At 64.6% G+C, this 24,171-nt stretch overlaps 5 protein-coding genes across 15 annotated transcripts in view; 1 reads left to right on the top strand and 4 right to left on the bottom strand.

Annotated features, from left to right (window-relative positions):
* Positions 1-15: 15 nt before the first annotated feature.
* UBA7 (ubiquitin like modifier activating enzyme 7) lies at positions 16-7,955 on the bottom strand. Of its 3 annotated transcripts, none has more exons than XM_080606625.1 (24): positions 7,818-7,955; positions 7,539-7,707; positions 6,524-6,658; positions 6,351-6,457; positions 5,941-6,031; positions 5,669-5,810; positions 5,491-5,588; positions 5,231-5,377; positions 4,991-5,149; positions 4,659-4,766; positions 4,504-4,584; positions 4,271-4,429; positions 4,018-4,183; positions 3,731-3,927; positions 3,338-3,402; positions 3,056-3,233; positions 2,890-2,964; positions 2,542-2,728; positions 2,313-2,428; positions 2,149-2,235; positions 1,885-2,076; positions 648-749; positions 475-575; positions 16-213 (listed from the first exon to the last, which is right to left on the bottom strand). In XM_080606625.1, the coding sequence occupies exons 1-24, from the start codon at positions 7,844-7,846 to the stop codon at positions 102-104; spliced, it is 3,003 nt and encodes a 1,000-aa protein (XP_080462751.1). In that variant the 5' UTR covers positions 7,847-7,955; the 3' UTR covers positions 16-101. The 3 variants fall into 3 exon arrangements, with proteins under 3 accessions (XP_080462751.1, XP_080462752.1, XP_080462753.1); XM_080606626.1 differs by having other exon boundaries at positions 4,271-4,426; XM_080606627.1 differs by lacking the exon at positions 6,524-6,658 and having other exon boundaries at positions 6,351-6,523.
* TCTA (T cell leukemia translocation altered) lies at positions 7,906-9,192 on the top strand. The gene is made up of 2 exons (XM_080606699.1): positions 7,906-8,304; positions 9,096-9,192. Exons 1-2 carry the CDS (start codon positions 7,955-7,957, stop codon positions 9,136-9,138), a joined length of 393 nt encoding a protein of 130 aa, XP_080462825.1. The 5' UTR covers positions 7,906-7,954; the 3' UTR covers positions 9,139-9,192.
* A 47-nt stretch (positions 9,193-9,239) lies between these two features.
* Positions 9,240-11,332, bottom strand: AMT (aminomethyltransferase; the record flags this gene model as incomplete). Its single annotated transcript, XM_080606682.1, has 8 exons — positions 9,240-9,462; positions 9,544-9,699; positions 9,819-9,999; positions 10,090-10,235; positions 10,415-10,493; positions 10,623-10,754; positions 10,909-10,989; positions 11,069-11,332. 8 exons carry the CDS (start codon positions 11,330-11,332, stop codon positions 9,284-9,286), a joined length of 1,218 nt encoding a protein of 405 aa, XP_080462808.1. The 3' UTR covers positions 9,240-9,283.
* A 118-nt stretch (positions 11,333-11,450) lies between these two features.
* NICN1 (nicolin 1, tubulin polyglutamylase complex subunit) lies at positions 11,451-14,103 on the bottom strand. 2 transcript variants are annotated; one of them, XM_080606698.1, is made up of 6 exons: positions 13,935-14,103; positions 13,665-13,838; positions 13,498-13,590; positions 13,196-13,267; positions 11,755-11,859; positions 11,451-11,661 (listed from the first exon to the last, which is right to left on the bottom strand). In XM_080606698.1, exons 1-6 carry the CDS (start codon positions 14,079-14,081, stop codon positions 11,620-11,622), a joined length of 633 nt encoding a protein of 210 aa, XP_080462824.1. In that variant the 5' UTR covers positions 14,082-14,103; the 3' UTR covers positions 11,451-11,619. The 2 variants fall into 2 exon arrangements, with proteins under 2 accessions (XP_080462824.1, XP_080462823.1); XM_080606697.1 differs by having other exon boundaries at positions 13,477-13,590; positions 13,935-14,099.
* A 468-nt stretch (positions 14,104-14,571) lies between these two features.
* DAG1 (dystroglycan 1) overlaps positions 14,572-24,171 on the bottom strand; it is a 43,667-nt gene continuing 34,067 nt past the window's right edge. For all 8 annotated transcript variants that reach the window (XM_080606628.1, XM_080606629.1, XM_080606631.1 and 5 more), the window contains one exon: positions 14,572-18,144. In XM_080606628.1, the coding sequence (XP_080462754.1) occupies positions 15,736-18,144 (2,409 nt within the window). In that variant the 3' untranslated portion in view covers positions 14,572-15,735. The remainder of the gene's footprint in view (positions 18,145-24,171) is intronic.

The raw sequence follows: 24,171 nt of genomic DNA, 5'->3' as shown, positions 1-24,171 counted from the left end.
AGACCACGCAGCAGAGCTTGTCCTGCAGCTTTTATTGCATGGGGCCGGCGGTGCTGAGTGGGGTGTGCAGGCACCCCCCTGGTGCATGACCTCCCCTGGGTTCAGGGCAGGATGCAGAGGAGCGGGGGGCACTCCTCCTCCTTGTCCCCCTTGCACAGGTACTGCAACTCCAGCTGCCGCAGTGCCCCGGCACGCTCCATGCCATCGGACAGCCTGCAGCAGGGGAAGGAAAAGTGGGCTGGGCGCAGCTCATCCCCCGAACCCTGCTTGGGCCCCCCAGGCTGGGGAAGCTACATTTGGCTGGTCCCAGGCCCCCTCCCCAGCCCCTGTGGCTGGGGGCCAGGCGGGGGTCCAGCGTGGGAAGCGCTGCCGGCAGCAGGATGTTTACCCTGCAGCTGGAGCGGCTCAGGAGGGACAGGGGCCCCGGCACCCAGCAGGACCGGGGCATGGTGAGGAGGGGGGGGGGCTGCTTACTTCTGCGCCCGCTGCCGCGCCTGCGTCTCGTCGTCATCCTCCCAGTCGTACAGCATTGTGGTGCCACGCAGCAGCTTGCTCACCGTCCACCCGTGCTCCCTCTGCAAGAGCCGGGTGTCGGGGTCTGGCCCCACGCAGCCCCAGGACAGCGGGGCGGCCGGCACTGCGCTCACCTGTAGCCAGTCCAGCAGCTCCTCCACCGTCATCTCCTGCCCGTCTGCCCCGACAGCCCGCACCTCCAGCCGGTCCCAGAAGCTCCACTCCTTCCCCCGGTACTGCAAGGGGAGTGTGGGGCTGAGTACAGCAGGGCAGGGACAGAGCCACCACCCCGGCACTGCTGCAGCCAGGGTTGGGCCCCGAGAGATGCACAAAGCCCCATTGAAGTGCTGCCCAGCCCCACACAATCGCCTCTTCTTGTGTCTGTGGCTCCCAGGGCTTTGTGACCCTGGCTCTGGCCTGAGGGAGCTGAGCGCAGGATGTGGCCCCACGCTGTTTGGCACGGCCACCCTGCCATCTGCCCCCACTGCAGGCAGCACCAGCCCTGGCCCTGTCCCCGTCCCCACGACAGGCTGCTGGCACCAGGCTGCTGGCACCGAGCTGCTGCTCTCACCTCCTGCTCCAGGTGGAAAGGGCTTAACCCCATCTGCACTACGGCGCCACGGACCAGGCTGACCTCCCGTCCTGGCACCGTGCAAACCCCATCCCCGCACTGCGAACACCACCCACGCCAAGGCCACCAGCCCTTGGTGTGCTCTCGGCACTGGGTGGCACTGCCAGCCACCAAGCCGTAGGACGTGTGCTCCTGCCACAGCCGAGCAGACGTCACGCCGCGTGTCCTGGCTCTGGGACACGGAGGTGCTGGCGGTCGACGTAGGGGTGCCGGGACCAGAGGGCACAGAGCGGCATCCTCCGCCCAGGGATGGTGCCAACCACGGCCAGGACACCCCGAGGCTGAGGCACAGGGCTGGGCACCCGCGGATAGCGGGGCGCAGGCGCGGTGAGGCCACAGCCCGGCTGGGCAGCCCGAAGCCAAGCTGGAGACGGCGCGGAGGCGTTGGAGGCGCCTCCCTCCCCCTCTTCCTGCCCCCGGCCCTGGGCCCCCCGGGCCAATCTGGTTCCAATCGGCGCTTCCTGCCGCGCAGGAAGGGCTGCCTCGCACGCCATAAACCCCCAGACAAAGGGGCCTCTATCGCCCAGACGGTCCCAATCTGGGCCTGCCCCCGTCCCTGCCCTGCTTTCCCCCTCCGGCAGCTGGGGGGGACCCCGGCCCCGCTCCCCCTGCAGCCCCGGGACCGGTGCCAGCTGCTCGCCGGCTGCCGCAGCTGCTTTTGGTGAGCCAGCTGCAAGCGGCTGCCGCAGCCACGGAGCTGGCCGTGGGGCTGCTAGGCACCCCGGGGGAGAGGGTCCTACCCAGTAGGTGGGGGGCTGCTGGGGCTTGAAACGGAGCAGGAGGCATTCGGACAGAAACAGGGTGCTCCTGCGGTAGCAGCTGAGGACCTGGCATCTCCACACCAGCTTGTAGACCTCCAGGCACACCAGGCCGGCCACGGCTGCCGTGGTGGTGACAATGGCGGGCACGATGCGCCCAGCGATGCGCTTGCTCTGAGAACAGGAGGCGGGGGTGTCACCGGGTGCCCTGTGGGGGACGGGGACCCGTGGGGGCACCCCCCTCACCGTCAGCCAGTCGGCGGGGGGGATGCCGTAGTTCTCTGCACGCAGGTTGGACGCAGCCATGATGAAGTCCATGTGGGCGTCATCGTCCTGCAGGGAAGAGCGCGGGGACGTCAGCATCCCCCAGGACACGGCAGCCACCGCCCTGAGCCCTGCGGCCACGGCACCTTCTCGAAGTGGATGGGCTCCATCACTTGTGCCTCCGTGCCTCCACCTAGCTCCTGCCTCCACCGTGCCAGGTCCTGGGCGAGGTCCTGGGTGAGCTCCATCGGCTGCCCAGGGTCTGGGGACATGGGGTCACGAGCCAAGAACCAGCACCAGCAGGCCTGCGGTTCCTGGCCCGTGTCCCCATGTCGTGCCGCGGCTCCCGGGGACAGAGGCGTGCAGCAGCCTTACCCCCAGCCTCCTCCACCACCTCCGTGCCCTCCGCGGTGGGGATGCGGAGCCCGTCCTGGGGCACGAAGGGCGGCAGGACCATGCTGCGGAGGATGTCCTGCGTAGCTGCGCGGTTGCTGTGTGATGGGAGCTTGTACGTTTGGGCCCGGAGCTGGGCAGCAGCCTCGACGTATGCCACGTGTGCGTCCTGCAGAACCACAAGTAGGCGGGGGGGGTGGCCCCGGCAGCTCTGCCCCTTGCTGTGCTCCGGCACCCACCGCCTAGCCCTCGTCTCTCCCCAAACCCCACCTTGTCCCCTGCATCCCCACGGCTCTCCCCTGCATTCCCACGGCTCTCCCCTGCACTCACATTGCTGGGGTCGAACGTCAGCGGATGGGGACACCGCCTGTCCCCCGACCAGAATGGGACACCGGGGCTGGTTTCCTGGCACAGGGAAAGCAAAGTCAGGCCTGGAGACGCTTCTCCTGGGGAGGGTGCTGGGGGGGGGGGGCAGCCCCCCAGACGCTATGCTCACGTGCGCGGGGGGGAAGGTGTGCAGCAGCTGGGCGATGGCGTCGTGGTAGTGGCTCTGCCAGTGCCGGCGGGCCCAGCGCACGCAGTCCCCCCAGTCCCGCGGCCTCTCCTGCAGGCTCCTCCACACTCGCTCCGGCACCTCCAGGCCCTCCTGCTGTGCCGGCTCCTCCGGCAGCTCCCTGCAAAACCAGGCACTGCTGGCCTGCCTGCAGCGCTGCCGCGTGCGGGACGCAGCTGCCTGTCCCCGGTCCCCATCCCGGGTGGCTCCCAAGTCCGCACTCACTCCAGGAACTGGTTCACGCTCTCCGCAGGCAGCTGGAAGAGCCCCTCGAACTCATCGCGAGCCCACTGCGCAGAGGGGACAGGCGATGAGCAACGGGTCCCACACAGGGACCCGGCACCGCAATGCGCTGCCAGCCCCCTCTGAAGGAGTGCCGCTATGGGACAGCGCCCAGCGGGGACAGCTGGGGGTGGGCTGGTGTGCGGGGCTGCAGCGCCCGGGGCCCCCTGGGAACCCTGGCCCAGGCCAAGCTGGGCTTGGTGCTGGGACCTGAGGAAGGCGCTGGGGCTGCACGGCGGCTCCCAGCAGGAAACAGCTGGGGCTGCATCCTGCCTGCAGGGCCGGAGAAACGGGAAGGGAAAACAAAAGGCCAGGAGCAGGGACCTGCAGCCTTACCTGCAGCGTGTGCTCGATGGTGTGGGGGTAGTACCGCAGGGTGCAGAGGGGGAAGGTCCCATCCGTGGAGCTTGTGGCCGACCCCAGCGGCTCGGTCAGAGGGGGGACCATGGCCACCACGTTCCCCCGTGCCCCCTCTGTGCCCGAGTCCAGCAGCGGCGTGCGGGAGCAGATGCAGCGCTTCTCCAAGTAGGCGCCTGCAGGCAGCGAGGGCAGCGTGTCTGCCCCGGTGGCGCAGGGACAGGTGGGGGGCTCGGTTCCTTCTGCCCCTGCCCCCCGGCACTCACGGGCATCCAGCGTGTCCACGGCGCTGACGACGCCGTCCAGCCGCTGGAAGAAGTCGTCCCCGTAGAGCTGCTCGGTGCCAGGCCCCACCTGGTTCTGGTGAGCCGTCACCTTCACGTCGGGGTTCATGCGCTTCACAGCTGCAGCGGCCACCTCCGCTTTCGGCTTCTACAAGGGCGCAGAGTGGGGGGACAGCTCCCAGGTCCCCGGGGAACACCCAGCCCTGGGGCACCCGTGGGACGAGTGGGAGCTCACCGACACATCCGCTGCACGGAAGAGGAACTGCCGATGCAGGTTGGAGTCTGCGACTGTGTCCATGTCGGTGACGGTGATATCCCCGCCCGGCCCCGCCGCCAGCCCCATCATGGCAAAGTTCTTGAGCAGCTCGCAGCCGATGGCACCGGCCCCCACCTGCTGGGGCAGCGCTGCTGCAGCTCCGCGCACCGCTCAGGTTCCTCACCGTCTCTCCTGCCCCACACCCTGCTCACCACGAAGTACTTCTGGCGGCCCAGCTCCTCCTGGAAGTTGGCCCCAAACACGGCGATCTGGCCGTCGTAGCGGGATCCCCTCTGTTGGGAGGGGAGAGCCGCGTGAGCGGGGCCGGCCGCAGCACTCCCAGCACCCGGCAGCTGCAGGGACTCACGGGCTCGCAGTCCTCCTGCGTCAGTCCTGCAGCCCCCTCCATGTCCAGGCACTCCAAGGCGTCAAAGTAAAACCACTGGTCCAGGGGCAGGAGCTTCCCCGTGATGGCCTGGGGTGAGTGGGGCCTTGTCAGCTCCGTGCCCAGTGGGGTTCCCCGTGCCCCACACCGAGCACTCCGCTTGGCTCTGCAGCACGGTGTCCCCAGGCGGGCAGCAGGTGCCCTCTCGTGGCCACCGAGCACCACGGGACAGCCGTGCCGAGCCGTGCCGAGCCGTGCCGGCTGGCCTGCCGCGTGCAGGACCCCGTGGTGGGTCCCTGTCCCCAGCTGCTCACCTTCAGCGCCTCCTGGGCAGCCAGGGCACCGATGAAGGACGCCACGGGGCACAGGTCCCCCGCGCTCACGCTGGCGAACGCTCGCACGACATCCTCGTCCAGGGGACCCAGCTGCGCGCCCAGGCTCCGCGCCAGCTCCAGCACCCGCTCAGCGTCCGCCTGGGGGAGGAGGGACGAGGGCAGCCCCGGCGAGGGGCAGGAGGGCCAGAGGGGCTGGGAAGGGTCAGGATAGGGACTCACCGGTGCCCGGGGCCGGGGCAGGCGGCCCCGCTCCTCGCGGAAGGCGTGCAGAGCCCGGAAGGCGGCGTGCAGGCTGCGGCTGCGCTGCAGCTCCACGGAGCTTTCCACTGGGATCTTGGGCATCGCCAGCGCCTGGCGCAGGGACTCCTGCCAGCACCGCGCAGGGATCGTGGGGACGGGAGCTTTTTGGGGGCACGGAACCAACTCTAGGTTCCCTGCCACCTGGGAGGCAGCACGGTGGGGCAGGGGGGGACACGTACATACGAGTGCTCCTGGCGCAATCGCACCTGCAAGACCTGGCCCCCGCAGCGGTAGGGTGAGAAGGCGCTCGTGTCACCGATCTCCAGTCTGAAGGTATCTGGGACGGAGAGGAGGGGACGGGCACCACGGTCACCACCGGGGACCCGCTGCAGCCCCCCGAGGCTGGCAGGCACTCACCCAGCACACGCACGGGGCAGGGCTTGCAGCCGTTCAGCTCCGTCATGCCCTCCAGGCCGGAAAACGTCACCAGGTCGCCGTCACTGAAATGGTGGCCGTGTCCCCCCTCGGCCCTCGCACACGTCACGATCCCCGGGTTGCCCTGAGCAGGGGGAGAGGTGAGCATGGGGAACCCGATCGAGGTAACATCAAGCCACTGAAGTGTCAGGGAAAGCTGTGGAGCTGGAGGGGCCCCATGCTGGGGAGCGGGGAGGTGGCACGGAGCCTCCTACCTGGGAGATGTGCTGCACGGTGGCACAGAGCGGGTCCCCTTCTGCAGGGTCGTCAACAACAAAACGCTCCCCGAAGTCGCAGAAGAGCTGCCTGGGCAGGGACAGGGGGGGGCTTCGTTAAGCGGGAGCCTCGTGGAGCTCCAAGAGTGCTGTCGGGTCCTGCCCCACAAGCAGGACAGGGACTCAGAGGGGACAGGAGGTGCCTGGGGCAGCAACGCTTAGGACATGGGAAATCCCTGCTAGACACGGGGACAAAACCCACACTGCAAGCGTGGTGGAGTATCACAACAAGGTCCTAGCTGTGACACAATGTCCTTGGGGACACAGCCCCCAGCCGTCGCACCCTGCCCCGCCACGTGGCTGCCACACGGTGCCGAGGTCTCCCTACCAGCCACTGCCCCCGCCCTTACCCTGCCAGCCCCTTGGCGTCAGCCACGATGAAGCAGATGCCCTTGGCGTGGCAGATGTCCCCGACGCGGAGCTGCTCCTCCAGCGGCGACTCGGTCAGCACGACCACCTGCACCAGGGCGGTCAGCAGGTGCCAGCACCCCGGGGCGTCCCCTGGCCGGGGCGTCGGGCTCACCTGGAAGGCGTCGAGGAAATCCTCCGACAGCTCCTCGGTGCTGACCGTCACCTCCACGTCGGGGTTCAGCTCGGCCAGCCGCCGCTGCGATGCCTGGGCACGGTTCTGGCCCACATCGCTCTCCCGCAGGAGGAACTGCGGGGTGGGCAGCAGCGGGCACCCCCGCAGGTCTGGGGTGCTGCCCACGCTGGGGGGGGCTCTCTGCCCACAACAAGTCCTCCCCCCCCCGCACCCCTTACTGGGACCCCCGACCTGCACCTGGGAGAGGGATCCCCCAGCGGTACCAACACCCATTACCGTAACCCCCCCGTCCATTACTGGGATCTCCTCCACTGCCCATACCCGCACCCACCGCTATTAATAGGGCCCGTTACCAGGACCTGCACCCATACCTGTACCAATTACCCACCCGCTCACCCATCCCTATGCCCCTTAGGAGACCCTGCCCAAACCCGTGCATGGGGCCCCAGCCTGTGCTCGTTACTGGGACCCCTGCCCATGCCTGTACCCATCACTAGGGCCCACCCCTGTACCTGTCACCGAGACGCCCACCCGTGCCTGCACCCGTTACCAGGACACTCGCTCACACCCAGACTCGTTGTAGGGACCCCTGCTGATACCTGCAGGCATCGCTGGGATACCCGCCCGTACCCGTACGCCTCACTGGGACCCCCACCCACACTCGTACCCATTACCAGGACACCAACCTGCGCCCGTACCCCGTATCGGGACCCCCAGCGGTACCCTCACCCAGACCCCCGGCTGTACCCGTACCCATCAGACCCTACCCACACCTACAGCCGTTACCGGGCCCCCTGCCCGTACCCCCACCTGCCGCCAGCACCCCCAGCTTGCACCCGCCCGCAGCAGCACCCCCCCCCCCCCGTGCTCGTTACCGGGACCCCCCCCACATCCCCCCCGTATCCCAGCACGCCGACCCGTGCCCGCACCCGCTCCGGGTGCCCCTGCCCACACCCGCCCCCCTTCCCCGTGCCCGCCGCGGCTCCCCCCGTACCTGCTGGGCGCAGTCGGCGCCGGCGGCCCGCCGGGGGTCCCTCAGCACGACCCTCCCGGCCCCCGCCAGCACCAGCGCCGCCGCCACCTGCGCGCCGGCCCCGCGCAGCCCCGCCACCAGCGCGGCCGCCGCCCGCAGCCGCCGCCCGCTGCCGCCGCCCAGCACGTACCTGGGGAAGGGGGGCACCGCTCAGCCCGGGGGGGCGCCGCTCGGCCCGGGGGGGGGCCGCAGCCCGGCTCCCGGCCGCCCGGCTCCCCCCGCGCCCCCCCCGGCACGCACTGCTGCCGCGAGTAGCGCGCCCCCGCCATGCTCCCGCTCCCGGGCCCGCCCCGCCCCGGCAGCGCAGCGGCGGGGGGAGGCGGGGGGAGGCGGAGGAAGAGGAGGAGGAGGAGGAGGAGGCGGCGGCGGCCGGGACGATGGCGGCGGGCGGCTGGGAGGCGCCGTGGCGGGCGCTGGGCGCGCTGGGCCGGGAGCTGGCGGCCGAGTGGGCGGCGCAGGACGTGCGGGCCGCGCTGTGCCAGCTGCTGCTGCTCTGGCTGGGGCTCAGCCTGCTGGGCGTCCGCCTGGCCTGGCGGGCCTACGGCGGCGCCGTGGCCGCTCTCTGCTACCGCCCGGCCGCCCGCCGGCCCCCCGGCCCCGGCCCCGGCCCCGGCCCCGCCACCGCCACCGGCAGCGGCAGCGGCAGCGGCCGGCCCCGCGCCCACTCCCTGTCCCCCGCCGGCCCGGCCGGCCGCAACGGCGCCGCTGAGCGGCACTGCCCGCCCCGGTGAGTGCGAGCCCCCCGCCCGCCGCACGCCAGCCTGCGTCCCCGGCCCGGTGCGCTCCACTGCGTGCCCCCCCCGCGTCCCAAACCGGTGTGGCCTCCGGGCACCCCAGTGCATGGCCCCCGCCGCCCCCATGCTCCCAGACCAGTGAACCCCCCGTGTGTCCCCCTGGGCTGTGCCCCCATCCCAGTACACCCCAGTGCATGCCCCCCCCCCCCATGTCCCAGACCAGTGTGGCCTCCGGGCACCCCAGTACACCCCAGTACATGTCCCCCGCTGCTCCCATGTTCCCAGACCAGTGAACCCCCTGTGTGTTCCCCTGTGCTATGCCCCCATCCCAGTATACCCCAGTGCACGGCCCCCATGTCCTCATGTTCCCAGACCAGTGGACCCTCCGTGTGTCCCCCTGGGCTATGCCCCCATCCCAGTACCTCCCAGTGCATGACCTCCACATCCCCAGACCAGTGAACCCCCCATGTGTTCCCCTGTGCTATGCCCCCATCCCAGTACACCCCAGTGCATGGCCCCCCCACCCCCATGTCCCCAGACCAGTGAACCCCCGTGTGTCCCCCCGAGCTATGCCCCCATCCCAGTACCTCCCAGTGCATGGCCTCCACATCCCCAGACCAGTGAACCCCCTGTGTGCCCCCCCCAGGCCATGCCCCCCTCAGCACCCCCCGAGTGTCCGCCAGCCCAGTGTACCCCCCCCAGCCCAGCATGACCCCATATGTGCCCCCCTCCAGACCCCTGTATCCCAGTAGGTGCCCCTCGCTCACGCTGCCCCTCTCCGCAGGGAGGGCCCGCCAGCTGAGCCGGGGAAGACGCACCGCGAGTGAGGAGTGCCCACCGCGCCCGAGACCGCCCGCACCATTAAAGCGCTGTGCCCCCCATCCCGCTGCCCCTGCTTTGGGATTCACCACCAGACACGAGGCCAGCGTTGTGAGGCAGCAGTGGGGTTTAATGGGGCCGGGCCGCCTGGCCTCACTTGGCCACGTAGTAGTGGGTGGGCACAAAGGGCATCTTGGTGACCAGCGCTGGGTGCTGCTTCTTCCTCACCTCGACAGCGAGCGTGGTGCCCGGGCAGCTGTGCGCGGCCTCCACGTACCCCATGGCGATGTTCTTGCCCAGGGAGGGCGAGGGGCACCCGCTGGTCACCGCGCCTGGGGACACGGGAAGGTGAGTGGGGGCTGGCGGTCCCAGACACCCCCCCACTGACCCCCCCCAGTGCCGCCCCCACGTACCCACAGGCCTGCCCTCAGGGTCCAGGATGACTGCGTGTGGCCGGACGGGGGGCCCCACCGAGGTCAGCCCCACGCGCTTCCGCTTCGGCTTCTCTTTGGCTTGCGCCATGATGATGGCTGCGCCAGGGAAGTCCATGGCTGCACGCCGACGCTTGCCTATGGGATGGAGAGGGGCGAGGGCTGGCATGGTGGCTTCCCCACACTTTGCAATGCCCAGCGATGCCTGTGCAGTGGTTGGGTTGGAGGAGGTGGTGGTGGACGCGGCCTGGACCTACCCAAGGTCCACATCAGCCCGGCCTCAGCTGGCGTGGTGGTCTCATCGATGTCGTTCCCGTACAGGCAGAGCCCAGCCTCCAGGCGCAGGCTGTCCCTGGCTGCCAGCCCCGCCGGCCACACCTCAGGGATGCCCAGCAGCCGCTCGGCCAGCTCCACTGCCTGCCCCGCGGGCACCGAGATCTGCACGGGATGGGGACGGGGACGACAGGGTCAGGGTCAGCGGGGCACGGCGTCCCACCAGCACCAGCCTCCTTGGGGTGCCCCCGCTACCTCCACGCCGTCCTCGCCAGTGTAGCCGCAGCGTGTGACCCGGCAGCCCGGCACACCGAAGACAGTCGTGGTGGTGCTGGTCATGAAGGACAGCTTGGCCAGGTCGTCTGACAGCCCTGCCTGCAGCACCTGTGCCATGGAGGGACCTGGGGGGACAGGGGGCTTTGAAGAGGGGACAGCACCTGGGCGAGGTGGGACGCGGGGAGGGGAGCCCTGGCTGGGCGGAGAAGGCAGGGCCATCTAAGAGCCCCACAGGATGGCGGGTCCCAGGGTGAGACCCCCCTGCGGTGACGCCTGGCGCCAGCCCTCGTGGGGACCCTGCTACCTTGCAGAGCCAGCAGCGCGTTGTCTGAGACCTCCAGGTGCACGTCACTGCCAGCAGCCCGCAGCTCTGCTGCTCTGCCCTGCAACGGTGACAGCGGGCTGGCGGCACGGGGCCGGCCTGGAGCCAGCCCCACGCGTGGCCGCCTGACCCGCGGGGAGGGGGGAGCTCCTGCTTGTGGTGCGTCCCCGCCGGCAGGCAGCGGCCGTACCTTCATGATGGCCAAGTCCTTGTCGGCACAGCCCGCGTTGGACACCACGTAGAGGTGCTCCTCTGCCGTGTTGGTGACAATGAGGTCGTCCACAATGCCGCCCCGCTCGTTGGTGAGCAGCGTCAGCGTGCCCTGCGGGACGGCACCCTAGGGAGCGCGGGCAGGGCGCCTGGCCCTGCGCCGGGGGGCACCGGGGGGGCCTCTGCGTCTGCCCCTGCCGGGCCGGCTGCCAGGTGCCCCTCGGCCCCGCGCCCCCCCCGGGCACGCGGCGCTCCTCGCCCCGTACCTGGCCCGGCTTCAGCTCGGCGATGTCCCCCCCCACCAGGCTCTCCAGGAACTTGACGCGGTCCCGGCCGTACACCCGCGTCTGGAGGGGGCCGGGGGTGAGGCGGGGGGCGGGGGGCCGGCAGCGGGACCCCCTCCCCGCGGCCCCCCCCGCCCGCTACCTGCAGCATGTGGGACACGTCGAAGAGGGAGCAGTGGCGGCGGGTGTGCAGGTGGGACTCGAGGTGCCCGCGGCCGTACTGCACCGGCAGGCTCCAGCCGGCGAACGGCACCATCCTGCCGCCGCGGGACCGGTGCAGGGCGTCCAGCGGCGTCCGCTTCAGCCCCCCCGGCTCGGCCCGGCCCGGCCCGGCCCCGGCCCCGCTCAGCGCCGCCGAGCCCGGGCGGCAGCGGCACAGCGCGGCGCGGCAGCCGGCCCGCAGCATCCTCCGGCCTCGGCCCGGCCCCGCACGGCCCCGCACGGCTCGGCCCGCCCCGCCGGGGCTCCTGGGACATGCGGCCCGCCCCCAGCACCGCCCCCAGACCCAGAGACGAGGCACAGCGGCAGCGCCACAGCAGCGTTTATCCGGGGCTCCCCCCCCCCCCCCTCCGGCCGCGGAGCGAAGGGCGAGGAAGGCGGAGGGGCTCGGGGCAGGGCCCCGCCGGCGGGGGGTGAAGGCCCCCGCGGGAGGCTCTCGGGCACAGCAGCGTCCACGCCGGATCCGGTCGAGGCTCAGGTGTAGGAGAGCAGGTTGACATCGTAGCAGCCGTCCACCTGCGGGGAGAGAGCTGCCGTGGGTGCCCGCGGCACCGGCACCCCCCCTGCCCGCGGCCCCCCCGCTGCGAGCGGGGCGCTGGGGGCACTCACGTCGAAGCGCCCGATGCGGGCGGCCGCCTGGCGAGCCCGGATCACCTCCGTCAGCACCCACATTTGCTGCACCTCCGTCGACACCTTCTCCGGGTCGGGGAGCTCCTGCGAAGAAGCAGGAGCGATGCTGTGGAGCACCATCGCCCGGCGGCGGTTTCCCAAGGCAGGGAGAGGGGGGGCCCCAGCGTAGGAAAGCAGCAGCTGGGAACAAGGTGCCCCCGAGCCTGGCACGGCGCGAGCGTGACCTGTCCCCTCTGGCGGGCATCCAGAGCACGGACGTAAACCGGCTCATTAGCTAATAATTAAAGACATAATCGCACGGTCCAGAGTTTCAGCCTTTGGGACTCACAAGCTCGGCCACGGGGTTTGGAGCAGCTCCTGCGGCCCAGCGGTGGTGACGCTGCCTGCCCCAGCGCCACGCGGGGTCACGCAGCGGTGACAAACCGAGGGACCCAGCCCCTCCCTGGGGGCAACTCGAGCACCCGTCACAGCAGGTCACCGCCGGCCATGTGCCCCTGCTCTCCTGGGACTTTGCTCGCTCAGGGCCACCCCCCGGGGGCGTTGCCTCCCGATGCCGTCATGGCTGGGCAGTGCCACGCTCCCCCTGCCACCGCTGGGGACCCACGGGGCTCCTCCTGTCCCCCAGCGCCCCACCGAGCGATGCTGTGTGCCCGCCAGTCCCAGCGGGATGCTCTCCTCCCTGGGTGGATTTAATGTCTTCTCCGATCACGTGTCCTGGTGGATTTTTTTTTTCTTTTCCTTCAGAACTCTGCAAGCTGCTCCCAGCACCAGGCTCGCTGGGCACTTCGGAGCACCCAAACGGCTCCTGGCTGGGCCCTGGAGCTGGCGATGGGCTGGGACAGAGCTGGCAGCCTCTCGGTGGAGTTGGTGCCAGGATTTGGGATCTCCTCCTGGGACGGGAGTGTTGTCCACCCCATCCTGAGCTCTGAGCATCCCCGTGCTACTGTGTGCTGAAGCACCGCCTGTCTCGGTGCTCTGCCACCCTGGTGGCTCCAGGCCCCGCTCTGCAGCCTGCCCGGAGGCGCATACAGCCCCCGGCCGCTGAGCCCCCCACAGGCAGCCCGGTCCTCCGGGCTTGGGAGTTATGGACCAGTTCGAGTCAGACAGCACCAAAATTTCAGCCAAATTCAAAGCTCAAGCAGGCTGCTCCGGGTAGGGAGGCCGCCAGCGCTTGGTTGGCCACAGCTGGCAGCCCCGCGTCAGTTCCCAGCCCCTGCTCAGGTGTTGAGCACCTCGAAGACAAAGGGCTTTGCTGGTGCCATGGGTGGCAAAGCCCCGAGGCATGTGTTTGCCTCCTGCCCCGCCACCGCGGGCCTTGGAGCAGAGCAGCCTCGGGGGGGCTTTGCCCTCTGGCAGCCCCCTGCCCACCCCAGGTGCCTGCTCCCCGGTGGGCGTTTGCTGCCGCGCTGACACCACTCACCCCATGCGGGCTGGCCGGCTGCTCCGGAGGGGTCAGCTGGGAGAGCCAGGAGGGGAAATCCTTCTGGGGGCTCTGCGACAGATCCAAAGGGTCACACCGCGGGTGTTCCCTGCCCGCCCCCACCCCTCACGCCACGCTTTGCCCCCTCCCCACTCTTTACAGGCACAAGGGGCACGGCCCCACCGTCATTCCGGGGATGCCGTCCCACTGCCCGCATGCCGCCCACCCCGGTGTGTGGTCCCCAAGCGGCCCGGGGGACCCCCAGTGTGCCCGAGGGTCACCTTCTGGGCAGGGGGGAACACCTGCAGCTCCTCGATGCTGAAGTGCAGCCAGGCCGGGGAGGGCTGCCGCAGGATGAAGCGCAGCGCCGTCACCTGCTCCATGTCGCACAGCATCTGCGGGGACAGGGGGCCGTCAGATGCCGGGGGGGGACGGGGACGGGGACGGGGGGGGGTCCGGGGAGCGGGACCTGGTGGTGGCGGAGCGAGAAGTAGTCCTGGGAGCCCTCCTCGGTGTGCGGGCTGGGCATCAGGCGGTGGTCGCGGAGGCAGGTGACCCACCTGCGGGGCCCCGGGGGGCCGGCCCGCTGCACCCGCACGCTGAGGAAGGCGGTGTAGAAGTTCTTGAAGACGATCTCGTGCACCTGCGGGGAGCGCCGCGCGTCACGGCACCGGGCACCGGGCACCGGGCACCGGGCACCGGGCACCGGGCACCGCCACCCGCCCCGCCCCGCACTCACATCGGCGGCGCCGCCCCGGGGGAAGCGCAGGTCGATGACGGCCACGCCGGGCCGAGCCGCCTCGGCCCCCCCGGGCAGCTGCAGCGCGGCGGCGGCGCGGGCGGCGCAGGGCAGCGGGGCGCGGCCCGGCCCCGCCGCTCCCGACATGGCGGCGCCGAGCGGGGCGGGCCGCGGGACGTCACCGGGCGCGCCGCCGCCAGGGGGAGACACCGCGCCGGGCGCGCGCCCGCGGAGCCCTTCGCACCCCCCCCCCGGTGCCGGCGGCGCGCCCGGGCTGCGCTGGGGGGAGGAGCGCCGGGACCGGGGGCGCGCCAGGATCGGGCCCCGGCCGCCTCCTTCCCCGCGCCGCGTCTCGGGGTCCCCCCGCTGCGCCCCCCGGGGGAGCCGCACAACTCACCGCCCCTCCTCGGGTGTCCCCGCGGCTCTCCAGCGCTCGGGAAAACGATAAAAAACCCGCAGCCGCGCTCAGAGGGAGGGCCCGAAGACCCAGGGCCTGCCCGAGGGCAGGGGGCAGCCGGCGGGGAGGCCGCAGGCCCCCAGGACGGAGGCCCCCAGGACGGAGGCCGCGGCAATGAACGCGATGCGAGCAGCGGGCAGCCCCGCGAGCTGGCAACGAAGAAGCTGAGCCCGTACAAAGTGCTGTCAGCGTTACCGATTTTTAATTATATTTATATATATTTTTTAATAAAACGATTCGAGGCTGTATCAAAAATTTAGTAAAAAAATTAGATTTGAGAGTTCACTGATTGTTTGACTATTCGCTATCCTTTTTTTTTTTTTTTTATTCTCCTCGTTAAACTTTTCCAAGAGCTGCGGGGCTTTGCCCACAGCCGTGCGGCATAGCAGCCCGGGCAGCCATCCCAGTATCACTCTGAAGGAGAGGAATCAAGGTGGAGAGATGGCAGTGTGCTACGGAAACCCCCCGCTGTCACCAAAACGCCCCGTGGAGAGCTTTTTTTCTTACAAAAGCCCCACCAGCCCCAGCACCCACCGTTACACGGGCTCCCGTCAGAGTCCCCGGTAGGCAACGGCCCCGTGCCTAGTGAACAGCACCCCGGCTGGTCTGACTCAACTGGTGGCTATTTTTTGATGCGTGAGAAAAATAGGATTTCTTTGATTAAAAAATAAAGTAAAATAAAAACAAAACAAAAAACAAAAACAAACAAACAAAAAAAACAAGAAACCGATCTCCCCCTAGCGGCAGGGCTGGCTGGCCTCTAGGTCCACCCTCTCCCTAGGCCTGAAACACCCCCGGAGTTTATTTGTAGCATAGCGCTTCCCCCCAGCCCCCAAAACTATGTATATACGAGTTTAGGTAAACAGTAGATTAACTGTAAAAACTTAAAACATCAACTTCAGAAAGTCCCTTGAATTTAATTATTTTTAGGCTACCTTTCATGTTACGTCCTGTAGCTAGACACACGTGAATAGAAAAAACAGTACAGTTAGTGTTAAAGGCAAACAGCGGAGACCCAGAGTGCCACCCCAGTGCTGCCTGCTCGTCCCCCCCTCCCTGCCCTCTGCGCCGGCCCCGGCCGCATCCGGAAGCCCGGTGCCAGAAAGACGGTTTTTGAGCCGAGAATTTCTCTATGAATAAAATAAAACCAAAGCTTGTTAGGCAAAAATAAAACAAGTGTCCCCCAGGTTCCACGAGCACTCTGGTGTGGCAGGCGCAGCCGGAGGGGGCCTGCTCGGGAGCGGGCTGGGATTTGGGCTTCCCGGCTGGCGAGGGGGCTGCCGGCCCACAGACAGCACCGGTGTGGAACTGGAGGCCCCTTCTCCCCCGATCGCATCCAGTTCGTTAAGGGGGGACGTAGGGCGGCGGGGAGCGGTAGGGGGTCATGTTCTTCGGGCGGGAGCCTTTCCCCTCCATGGGCGCGGTGAAGGGGGGGGGCGGCTGGTAGGGCGGCGCGTTGGGGTCCTCGTCCCGCAGCGGCGTGTACTCCCCGATGGTGTCCTGGTTGAGCGGCGTGGTCTCCGGCATGCTCTGGTTTGGGTACTCCGGGGGGGGCAGCGGGGCTTTCTCCTCCTGGAGGATGAGGGGCATGCTGGATGACGGCGGAGGCTTGGAGTCGTCCAGCTCATCGGCGAAGATGATAGGCACGCCCTTCTTTATGAAGGTGGCCTGGTCTTCGATGGTGAGCTTCCCTTTCCTCTTCTTGCGGTAGCAGATCATGGCGATGATGCCGGCCACGAGGAGGATGGCGGCCACCACCACGGCGGGGATGACGGTGTGCAGGTACACGTCATCCTCGCTGCTCTTCTCAGGGTCTTTGCCGGCCGCCACCGTTGGCGTTGCCTCCGAGATCACCCGTCCGTCCTTCGTCACGGGGATAAACTGGATGTGCCTGCAGCTGCCGGAGCCGACCACCGACACGTTCAGAGGCTTGAACTCGGGCTGTAAGATGTTGGAGAAAGCCAGGCTTGGCCCCCCTGAGTCATCTGCAATCTTTTTGCTCAAAGTCCGGATCTGCTCCCGGGGGCAGGGCTCAACAGGCAGCGTGTTGTTTGTCCATTCCACCACAATGGAGCCTTTGGCAATGTCCTGCACCGTGATGGTGCTGCTGTTCCTGTCGCCGAACGCCAGAGCCAGCTTCTTCACCAGCATGATCTTCTTATTGATGTCATTCACCACCGCGTTGTGGTCTCCTTCCAACCTGGCCTTGAACTTCACTGGAGACTTGTCCCCATGTGGGCGTTTATGGACGTGGATTTCAAAAGCATCCACGGCAAAAAGCCCGCCTTTGTCTGTGGCATACATGAAATACTCGTGTTTCCCTATGTGGTTGTGGTCTGGCATGCCGTACATGAGCTGGCTTGTGCTGTTGAACTGGACCCACGAATTCTCCTCTAACATTTGCTGCTCCTTCAGCTTCAAGGTCAGCTGCAGTTTGTCAGTGGTGGTATCTTCCTTATCGTAAAAGGTATCTGAGGGTATTTTAACCTCAAAGTAAGTGCCCTCCCACGCGTCAACCCTGTCAATGTGGTTTGTCAGCTTGGGTGGCTCGTTCGGCTCCCAGGGCCGGGGGATTCCACTAGCTGTGGTACGTACGCGGGTCGGTGGGGAGGCGGTGGTCAGCTTGGAGATCGGGGACCTGGTGGTGCTGGGAGGCTTTGTAGGACGGGGTGTTTTGGGCCTTCGAGTAGGCCTCCGTGTCGTCACTGTGGAGGAATCCGTCGTGGATGGCGTGGCAGGCTTCAGAGTGGAGACTCTCGGCTTCTTGGTGGTGGTCGTGGGCGGTGTGATCACCGCGGTGGGCTCTACATACCCAGGCATCGTGGGGCGAATCGGCACGGAGGCCGTACCGGTGCCTTCTGTCACCCTGGTCGGCTGGATTGGTCCAAGAGTGGGTGTCTGGACGATGGGACCCCTTGTTCTGATGGTGACCGTAGGCTTCCTCGGCAGTGGGATGGGCTCCCTGACGGGGGGTGCTGTCGTCTCCGTGGGGGGCGCTATGGCAGGTGACGTTGGGGTGGGGACGATCCTCGTCGGGGGCTCTTGCGCGGCAGTGGTGGGCGGCCCAACAGCAGTCAAAGGCGTCGGGGTGGCATTGATCTGCCGACGCATCCTCTTTGGGAGGTGAGGTTTCTTGTTGGCGATGTGCCAGCCAACAACGGGGTAGCCAAGGCGGGCAGACATAGTTCCTTCCTTAGCCGGAGCCTCGACCTTGCTGATGTTGGGTACGCTGTTTTGGCTCAGAGAACATCCCAGTTTCCATGAGAGTAAGGCCCCGTTTTCCACCACCTTCTTTGCATTTCCCGGTCCAGCCATGAAGGCTGACATATCAAAGAGTTTGTTATTTACAACAGGAACCAACTTCATGTTGTGAAGCTCCACCTCTGAGAAGCTTCTCATTCTGTTTAAAAGTTCGATCCTCTGCTTTGGTGTCATTTTTGTTAAGTCGGCATCCAAAATGACAGTCAGGACAGTGACTGGCTCTTCTGCGCCACACACAAACGGTGCTGCCTCGCCCGTGTCTTGGACCGCCACTCGCACCGACTGAGGCTCGTTGTGGTCTTCTTGGTGGACCTCAACGGAGAACACATTTGTGGTCTGCGGCACGTAGCTCCCGTTCGGGAAGGGCTGCAGCGTGCTCACCGAGATGTAGTGGACGCCCTTATCCGTGTCAAGGGGCAGCCCTTCCAGGGAGCTGCTCTCTGCATTCCAGTGTAACCAGGAAGGCAAGGACTCCTTCCCAGCTTCAGAGATCTACCAAAGAAGAGACAGAAGAAGGTATTTTTAGAATTATGGCATTAGGGCAGGTTCTACCGGCAATAACATTTAATCAAAAGGATCAAGAAAAAAAAATATCTGAAGGCTAGTAACTGGTGAAGGAACCACCTGTCTGGAACAAGGTAGCCCGAGGCATCTCCTCAGCGTGGTGACAAGGGCTGGCTCTGTGGGGTGTGCCGGTCCCAAAAGACTTAAAGCACCACAGGAGCTCATAAAGTCCCGCAAAGGTCTCTCGCCAGACTCTTGACCTGCTTTGTCTACGTGGAGAAGGCCCTGGTTCTGCCACAAGTGCCACCAGGCCTGTGCCTCCCCCTGTGCCACCAGCACGGCCGAGAGTGCGCCAGGGAACAGCCACCTGCGCACCTCTGTGCTGAGCTGCAGGTCCCTGCTCCGGGACGCCTGGGGACACACGGACACAGAGCGGTGTCCCCCTCTGCAGGCTGCGACGCCGGGGCACCTCTTCACACCCCTGTATGCAAGAGCTCCAGGGAAAGGCTCGCAGAGCCGCACCACGTCCAGCTCTCTTCGCTGGCTCTTTTTGTGCTTTTCACCTACAAAGAACAAAGCCTCTACTTCAAAAGGGTGAGGAGACGAAGAAGAGGAGGCTAACTGCAAAGATAACAGAGGGCCTGAAAGTCCATTGGGGACGGCAGCATGAGAAAGCTTTTGTGCAAGAGCAGCAGAGGGTTTCAGCCACGGCTGCAAGGGCACCACCCCTCTTCCTCTCATCTGCAAAGAATCAGCCTCGCTTTCTGCCAGCCCAGACAAGCTGGAGAGCAAATCACGAGACCCACGCTCAGTACACTTTATAGAGCAGAGTTTAAAGCTGTTAGCACATCTTTTAGTTAACTCCTAACAAGCGGTGTCAGAGAGCAGGGAATCAGGATTCCCGCTTGCACCAGACGCAGAAAGCCAGCCCACCCATCCCAGGCTCTGAGACGTGAACATCCTTCCACTCGGCTTTGCCGTTTGCCCGCTTGCCTGGCAGAAAGCAGCGGTTTTTGGCAGCGCTGCCGGCAGCCTCCTCCCCACCGCAGCAAGAACAGAAGCTGCTTTTACCCCGGGGCAGCCCAGAGGAAAGCCAGCCCTCCACCTGAGCTGGGCCTCCCTCTGGCAGGAACAAGGTGTCCTTTCTTGGGCACTTCACGCTCCAGAAGAGGACGCGGCCACGGGCTGGTGCTGCCCTGCCAGCCGAGGAGGCGGCCTTGTGCTCGTGCCCCTCCTCACAGCTGGCAGCATTTCCTAGCACCCCCCAGGAACCGAGATGTCAGGGCAGCCCCGAGCACAACTCCGCGTTTCAAGTAGCAGGAGCCGGACGGTGCCGCCGCCCCCTCGTGCCACAGACCGCCACCGGCCGTACCGCAGGCAGGAGGCCGGGCAGGGCCGGGCGCGCGACGAGCGAACGCACGCAGCCCGGACAAAGCCGCGGCGCTGTCGAGGCTTACACAACCGGGAATAATAACGCCTTTAATAGCGAGCGGTTTAAACGCATGCAGAACGTGTAATTTTGGGCTACGTTTGGAACAAGCCTTCCCAGGCCGCGTGCCCTGTGAGAGCCCCTCATTACAGGGCCGCAGCCCAGCTGCCGAGCCTTCCTGCGACCCGGCGCTGCTGCTGCTCCCCTTTTCCCCGGGTCTGCCGAGCGAGGCATGGGTCAGTCTGACCCATTCTGCTTTGAAAACCATATTTCAGCCCCTCCAGAAGATGAGGCCAAACCCTGCCTAGCCCAGAGGAGCAGCGCATGGGCACGGCAAGGGCCCTTCTTGGCTCACAGAGGGGCATGGCCACCCACCCTAATAAAGACTGGTGCACGAGGAGTGCCCCCTGCTCGCCCCAGAAGTCTCGATGGGCGTCTGGCCTGACTTGGGACACTGCTCACATTCTTCAGGGCCCACGCTAGAAAATGAAACTGCAGGCAGGTTAACACCGAACACCAGGCTCTTCTAGGAAGCAAAACCAGGCCAGGCAATCACCTGCCAGGACAGCTTGTTCTAGCAGGGACGTGATGGCTGCAAAACATTTATAAAACCACTTAAACCTGATTTAAAAACAGCTGAGCTAGCTTTTCAACCTGAGAGGACGTGCAGACTGTTTCTCAAGGCTCTGCAAAGTTAGAAAAAAATCAAGTTTACATGGGTTACGCACACGAAACCCGTGAAGATGCCTGTGCCTCCCCAGGGAAATCTTTAGGAAGGCCACAAGCGACAGCTCTCCAACACCATGGCTGTGCCTCAGCCCAGCTGCCGTTAAGGTGTTGTGCTGTGCTTGCGGCACTGTGAAACTAGAGTGGGGCCCTGGACTCTGTTCTAGCAACATTTCCTCCACATATTGCTTCAAACGGTATTTGTTAAGGCTGCACATAGTTAATGATTTGGGATCTCTAGTTTTCACGTAAGAAGTTTTCCAGTGTTTCATGCACACAGTAAATATCAGCCTTAAGCCCTGCCGTTTCTCACAAGGGGCCTGGTTTCAAAATAACTCTTCTGTTGCTCAAGAAAAAAGACTGTCTTTGTTTTCCTATTATTTGAGATAATTGTAAATGAATGCTTATCGGCTAAAGATTACACAAGCCTAGCAGTGTATAGAAGACCATTAAAAAATTAGCCATGTTCGCAATTTTAAGTACATGCAGTGGTCTGGCTGGCTTTGAAGACCCAGCTCACAAAGTCCCTTCAGATACACACGGCCTGTTATTTTTAGGCTGGCCGGGAGCAGTCAGGCAGCTCGTACAGGAAGATAGCTCAATTTGATTTGGTTTTTAAACTTAGATCTCAAAGCCCTGTAGCTTGCAAGACAAAGACAAGAAAATAAAGTGCGCAAAGCTGTTGCCTCCAAGGGAATTCAGGCGCAAAAAAAAAAAAAAGCATTCTTGCCTACAAAAGTTCCCTCTAATCCTCCAAGTACTCAGTCCTCCTCCTCCTCCCATTGCAAAAAGGAGGCAGCACAGCAAGTCCTTCGCCAGGAGCAGGCACAGGGCTCACGCTAGCACACCAGTACAACCCTGCTGACCTTCCCGGCCCATACTGCGAGACCCCTGCCAGCAGGGGCAGCCGAGGACTCCGCATTTGTGCTTCCTGGGCGCTCTCAAGTCAGTCTTGAAAAAATCCTGACTGCTTTCGGGCAGGAGTGGGTGTGGATGCTCCTGCAGCTCCACCAGATCTTCCACTGCTTCTCCCTGAGCCCGGCTGCTGCTGACACGCAGACCCGTCTGCCGGTAATTTCATTTGGAGTATCACCACTGATGGTAATTTACCATACAACAGGCTCCCCTTCTTCTGGGTTGCTCCTTTGGCATTACCTGGACACACATGGCCAATAACGAGAAAAAACAGAGCAGAGCCCTCTCGGCGCGGGAGCTGAACTGTGCTCAGGGCGGCTGACCCAACATTGCTGAAGGGCTGCAGCGCTCAGGCTTCTGCAAGCAATTAACCAGCGGGCAGGGGAAAGAAAACGGAAAGGAGGAGACAATTCAAATGCAAATATAGCTGCAAAGAAAGAGTAAAATTTAAGCTGTTTGCCTAAGGCCAGGCTTCATCTCAGCCCACTGCTAGGGGCAGCTTTGTCAGCAGGGGCAACAGGCAGCCTCAACCCCACAGCTTGCCTGAAATGCAGCAGAACTGCAAGCTGCGGCATCGCATGGGGCTCGCCTGGCAAAAAGCAGCGGTGCCAGGAAGATGGGCACCTCTTGAAGCCTTCAGCTCCTTCTGGACATCGCTGGGAATTGGAGCTGCTGCCTTCGAAAAAAAACAACAAACCTTTTAGCTGGGAAAGCTAAGGGACAGCGAGGTGGTGGGGGCTGTATCACGGGTCCTAGCCTTCAGACTTGGAGCTTGAGCTTCGGTCCCTAGAGAACCAGATGGCAAAGCTACGCTAACTTGTGTGGTTATGAAAACCTGACCGCAACGCTGTGCTGCCGCTCACCCGTGTCTCCCAGCACTGGGCAGGCAAAGACCCTGCACGGGAAGCTGCTCCCTCCCTGCCTTTGTGGATGTGTGTTCGGCCGTGCTGGCCTGCTCTGCTCCACCAGCTGAAGAAGCTACCAGCAAAATGGCCTCGCGCTGGGGCAGCTACGCCCAGCTCGTGCCATTCTCGCATACTCCTACCGTGACGGCTTCTCTTCCAGCTGCGCCTCCGCGCTCGCTAAAAGGGCACTATTCAGAGTCCCACTCTGCCTGGGCGAGGGAACACAACAGCTGTTTCACCGGGAGGTCACGACAAAACATTGAGTGTCCCAAGAAATGCCCCTTTCATCGGCTCGCGCGGCCGGCTTGGAAGGGTTTGTTTAGCTTCATTGTCAGAGCAAGCAGGCGCAGCTGCCCACACCCCGCTTCCTCGCCTGGGCAGGGGGCGAGCGGGGCAGGAAAAGCCTCAAACGGCCCAGAAAGAAAAGTTGAGTCGGTCTCTTCTTTCAGCACGGCTTTTTGTAAGTGAAAGGCCAAAGGGAAGCGAAAATACCACACGGCGGGGATGCCAAGCACTGGGGGTTTAGCGCTGCGGCCGCGCAGCTCCCCAGCCCTGCAATTTCTTCCTGCGATCAGCAGATTACTGGAAATCTGGCATTCAGGACAGCGGCGAGGAAAGGCGAGCCCGATCCAGCAATCTCAGGTCAGCCTGTTCACAGGACTCCACCACCTCATTTCAGTCTCCCCGGATGCTCAGGGCAACAACCCGTAAGAGCAGGACAAAACAAGGAACTTCCCGGCCCGGCTGAAAAGCTAGTTTATAATTAGACTGAGTCACATTTTCCACTCCTCCAAATTCAGAGCTCGTTACTAAGCGTGCACTGAAAATGCCAAATTCCCCGACTTTGTTTTGCTGCAGGAAAAAGATAAGCAGCCCCCTCAGCCCCCCAACAGAAATCTTATCGGCTCATCTTATCTCTCCGATTGCAGCACCGTGGCGAATTAAAGCCTTGCCCAAGAAGTCCTTTGCCTGGACCTGTTCCAGACGTTGCCATTTATCCCAGCACACTCCCTGTAAATAGCTGCTGTTGCTATGCCTTTTAGTTAGGCAAAGTCTAAGAAAACCGAGGACCCTGGGAGTGAGATGAAGCTCAAACAGGTCAGTGCACGGAGCCTTTTAGGATGCCCAGCCTGGCCACACAGCCCCTCAGGATGTTCGCTTATCCCCCACTCTTTGAGAAACACCACTATGTTAAAATTCACATGCAGGTAAAAATCTTTGAAATAAGGAACGCTGCAGGAGAAAAAAAAAACAAGAACAGTATTTTGTGCTTCTCCTCCATAAAACTCAGCGTGTCCTGGTATTTCAAGGCTGGCTTCTGATGCCTGGCCCCTTGCCCAGGTCACTGCCTCGGAGCAGGGGCTGGCATCACGCGCAGCACCCACACCAGATCTCAACGTTGGGGCTCCTGCAACTCGAGCTCTACGGATCCTGTTTATAAAAGAAGGCCCCTGCAGTCTGACGAGTGAAGCTGTTTGACAAACGCCACTCCAACAGATGGTAAATAGAACCACCCTCGGAAAGCCAGGCTCCTCTTTGGAAAGCCAGGCTCCTTTTTAACCAGATGAACAGGCAATGCTCTCATTGCCCCCAAAACCCACAGCACGGATACATCACCAACAGCAGCTACCTGATTTACTCCAGCTGCTCTCATCTCTCGGCCACCAGCTACTTTGCACGGAGTGGCAGCTTCTGGGGAGCCCCACTATGTGTTTCACCCGTCTTCCCAACAAAGCCCTGGGGAGGTCGTGCACATCACAACCAAGAGCTATGGAGCCAGGACCAGGAAGACTCAGCAGTGCTCACCCGGGAACTTCTCCTTAGCATCAGCCAAGGAGCAGATCTGCTACCTGGGACCTGTCCCAGGCCTGAATCATCGCCCTTCCTGGTCACCAGACAGGTGAGGACTATTAGGGAGTATTTAGGGTGGGCAGGTGCTAATGGGATGCAACAGCCTCCTGCCGGCACCTGCAGGCTGCCCTCCCTGCAGCCTCACCTTTCCTTCCATTTTGCCTTGGAGCCACTCAAGCGAGGCGTTTC

The sequence above is a fragment of the Anser brachyrhynchus genome (assembly GCF_964034855.1).
Source record: "Anser brachyrhynchus genome assembly, chromosome: 10".
NCBI classification, from domain to species: domain Eukaryota; kingdom Metazoa; phylum Chordata; class Aves; order Anseriformes; family Anatidae; genus Anser; species Anser brachyrhynchus.
Note: the sequence above shows the minus strand (reverse complement) of the source record. Positions and strands in the feature narration are given on the sequence as shown.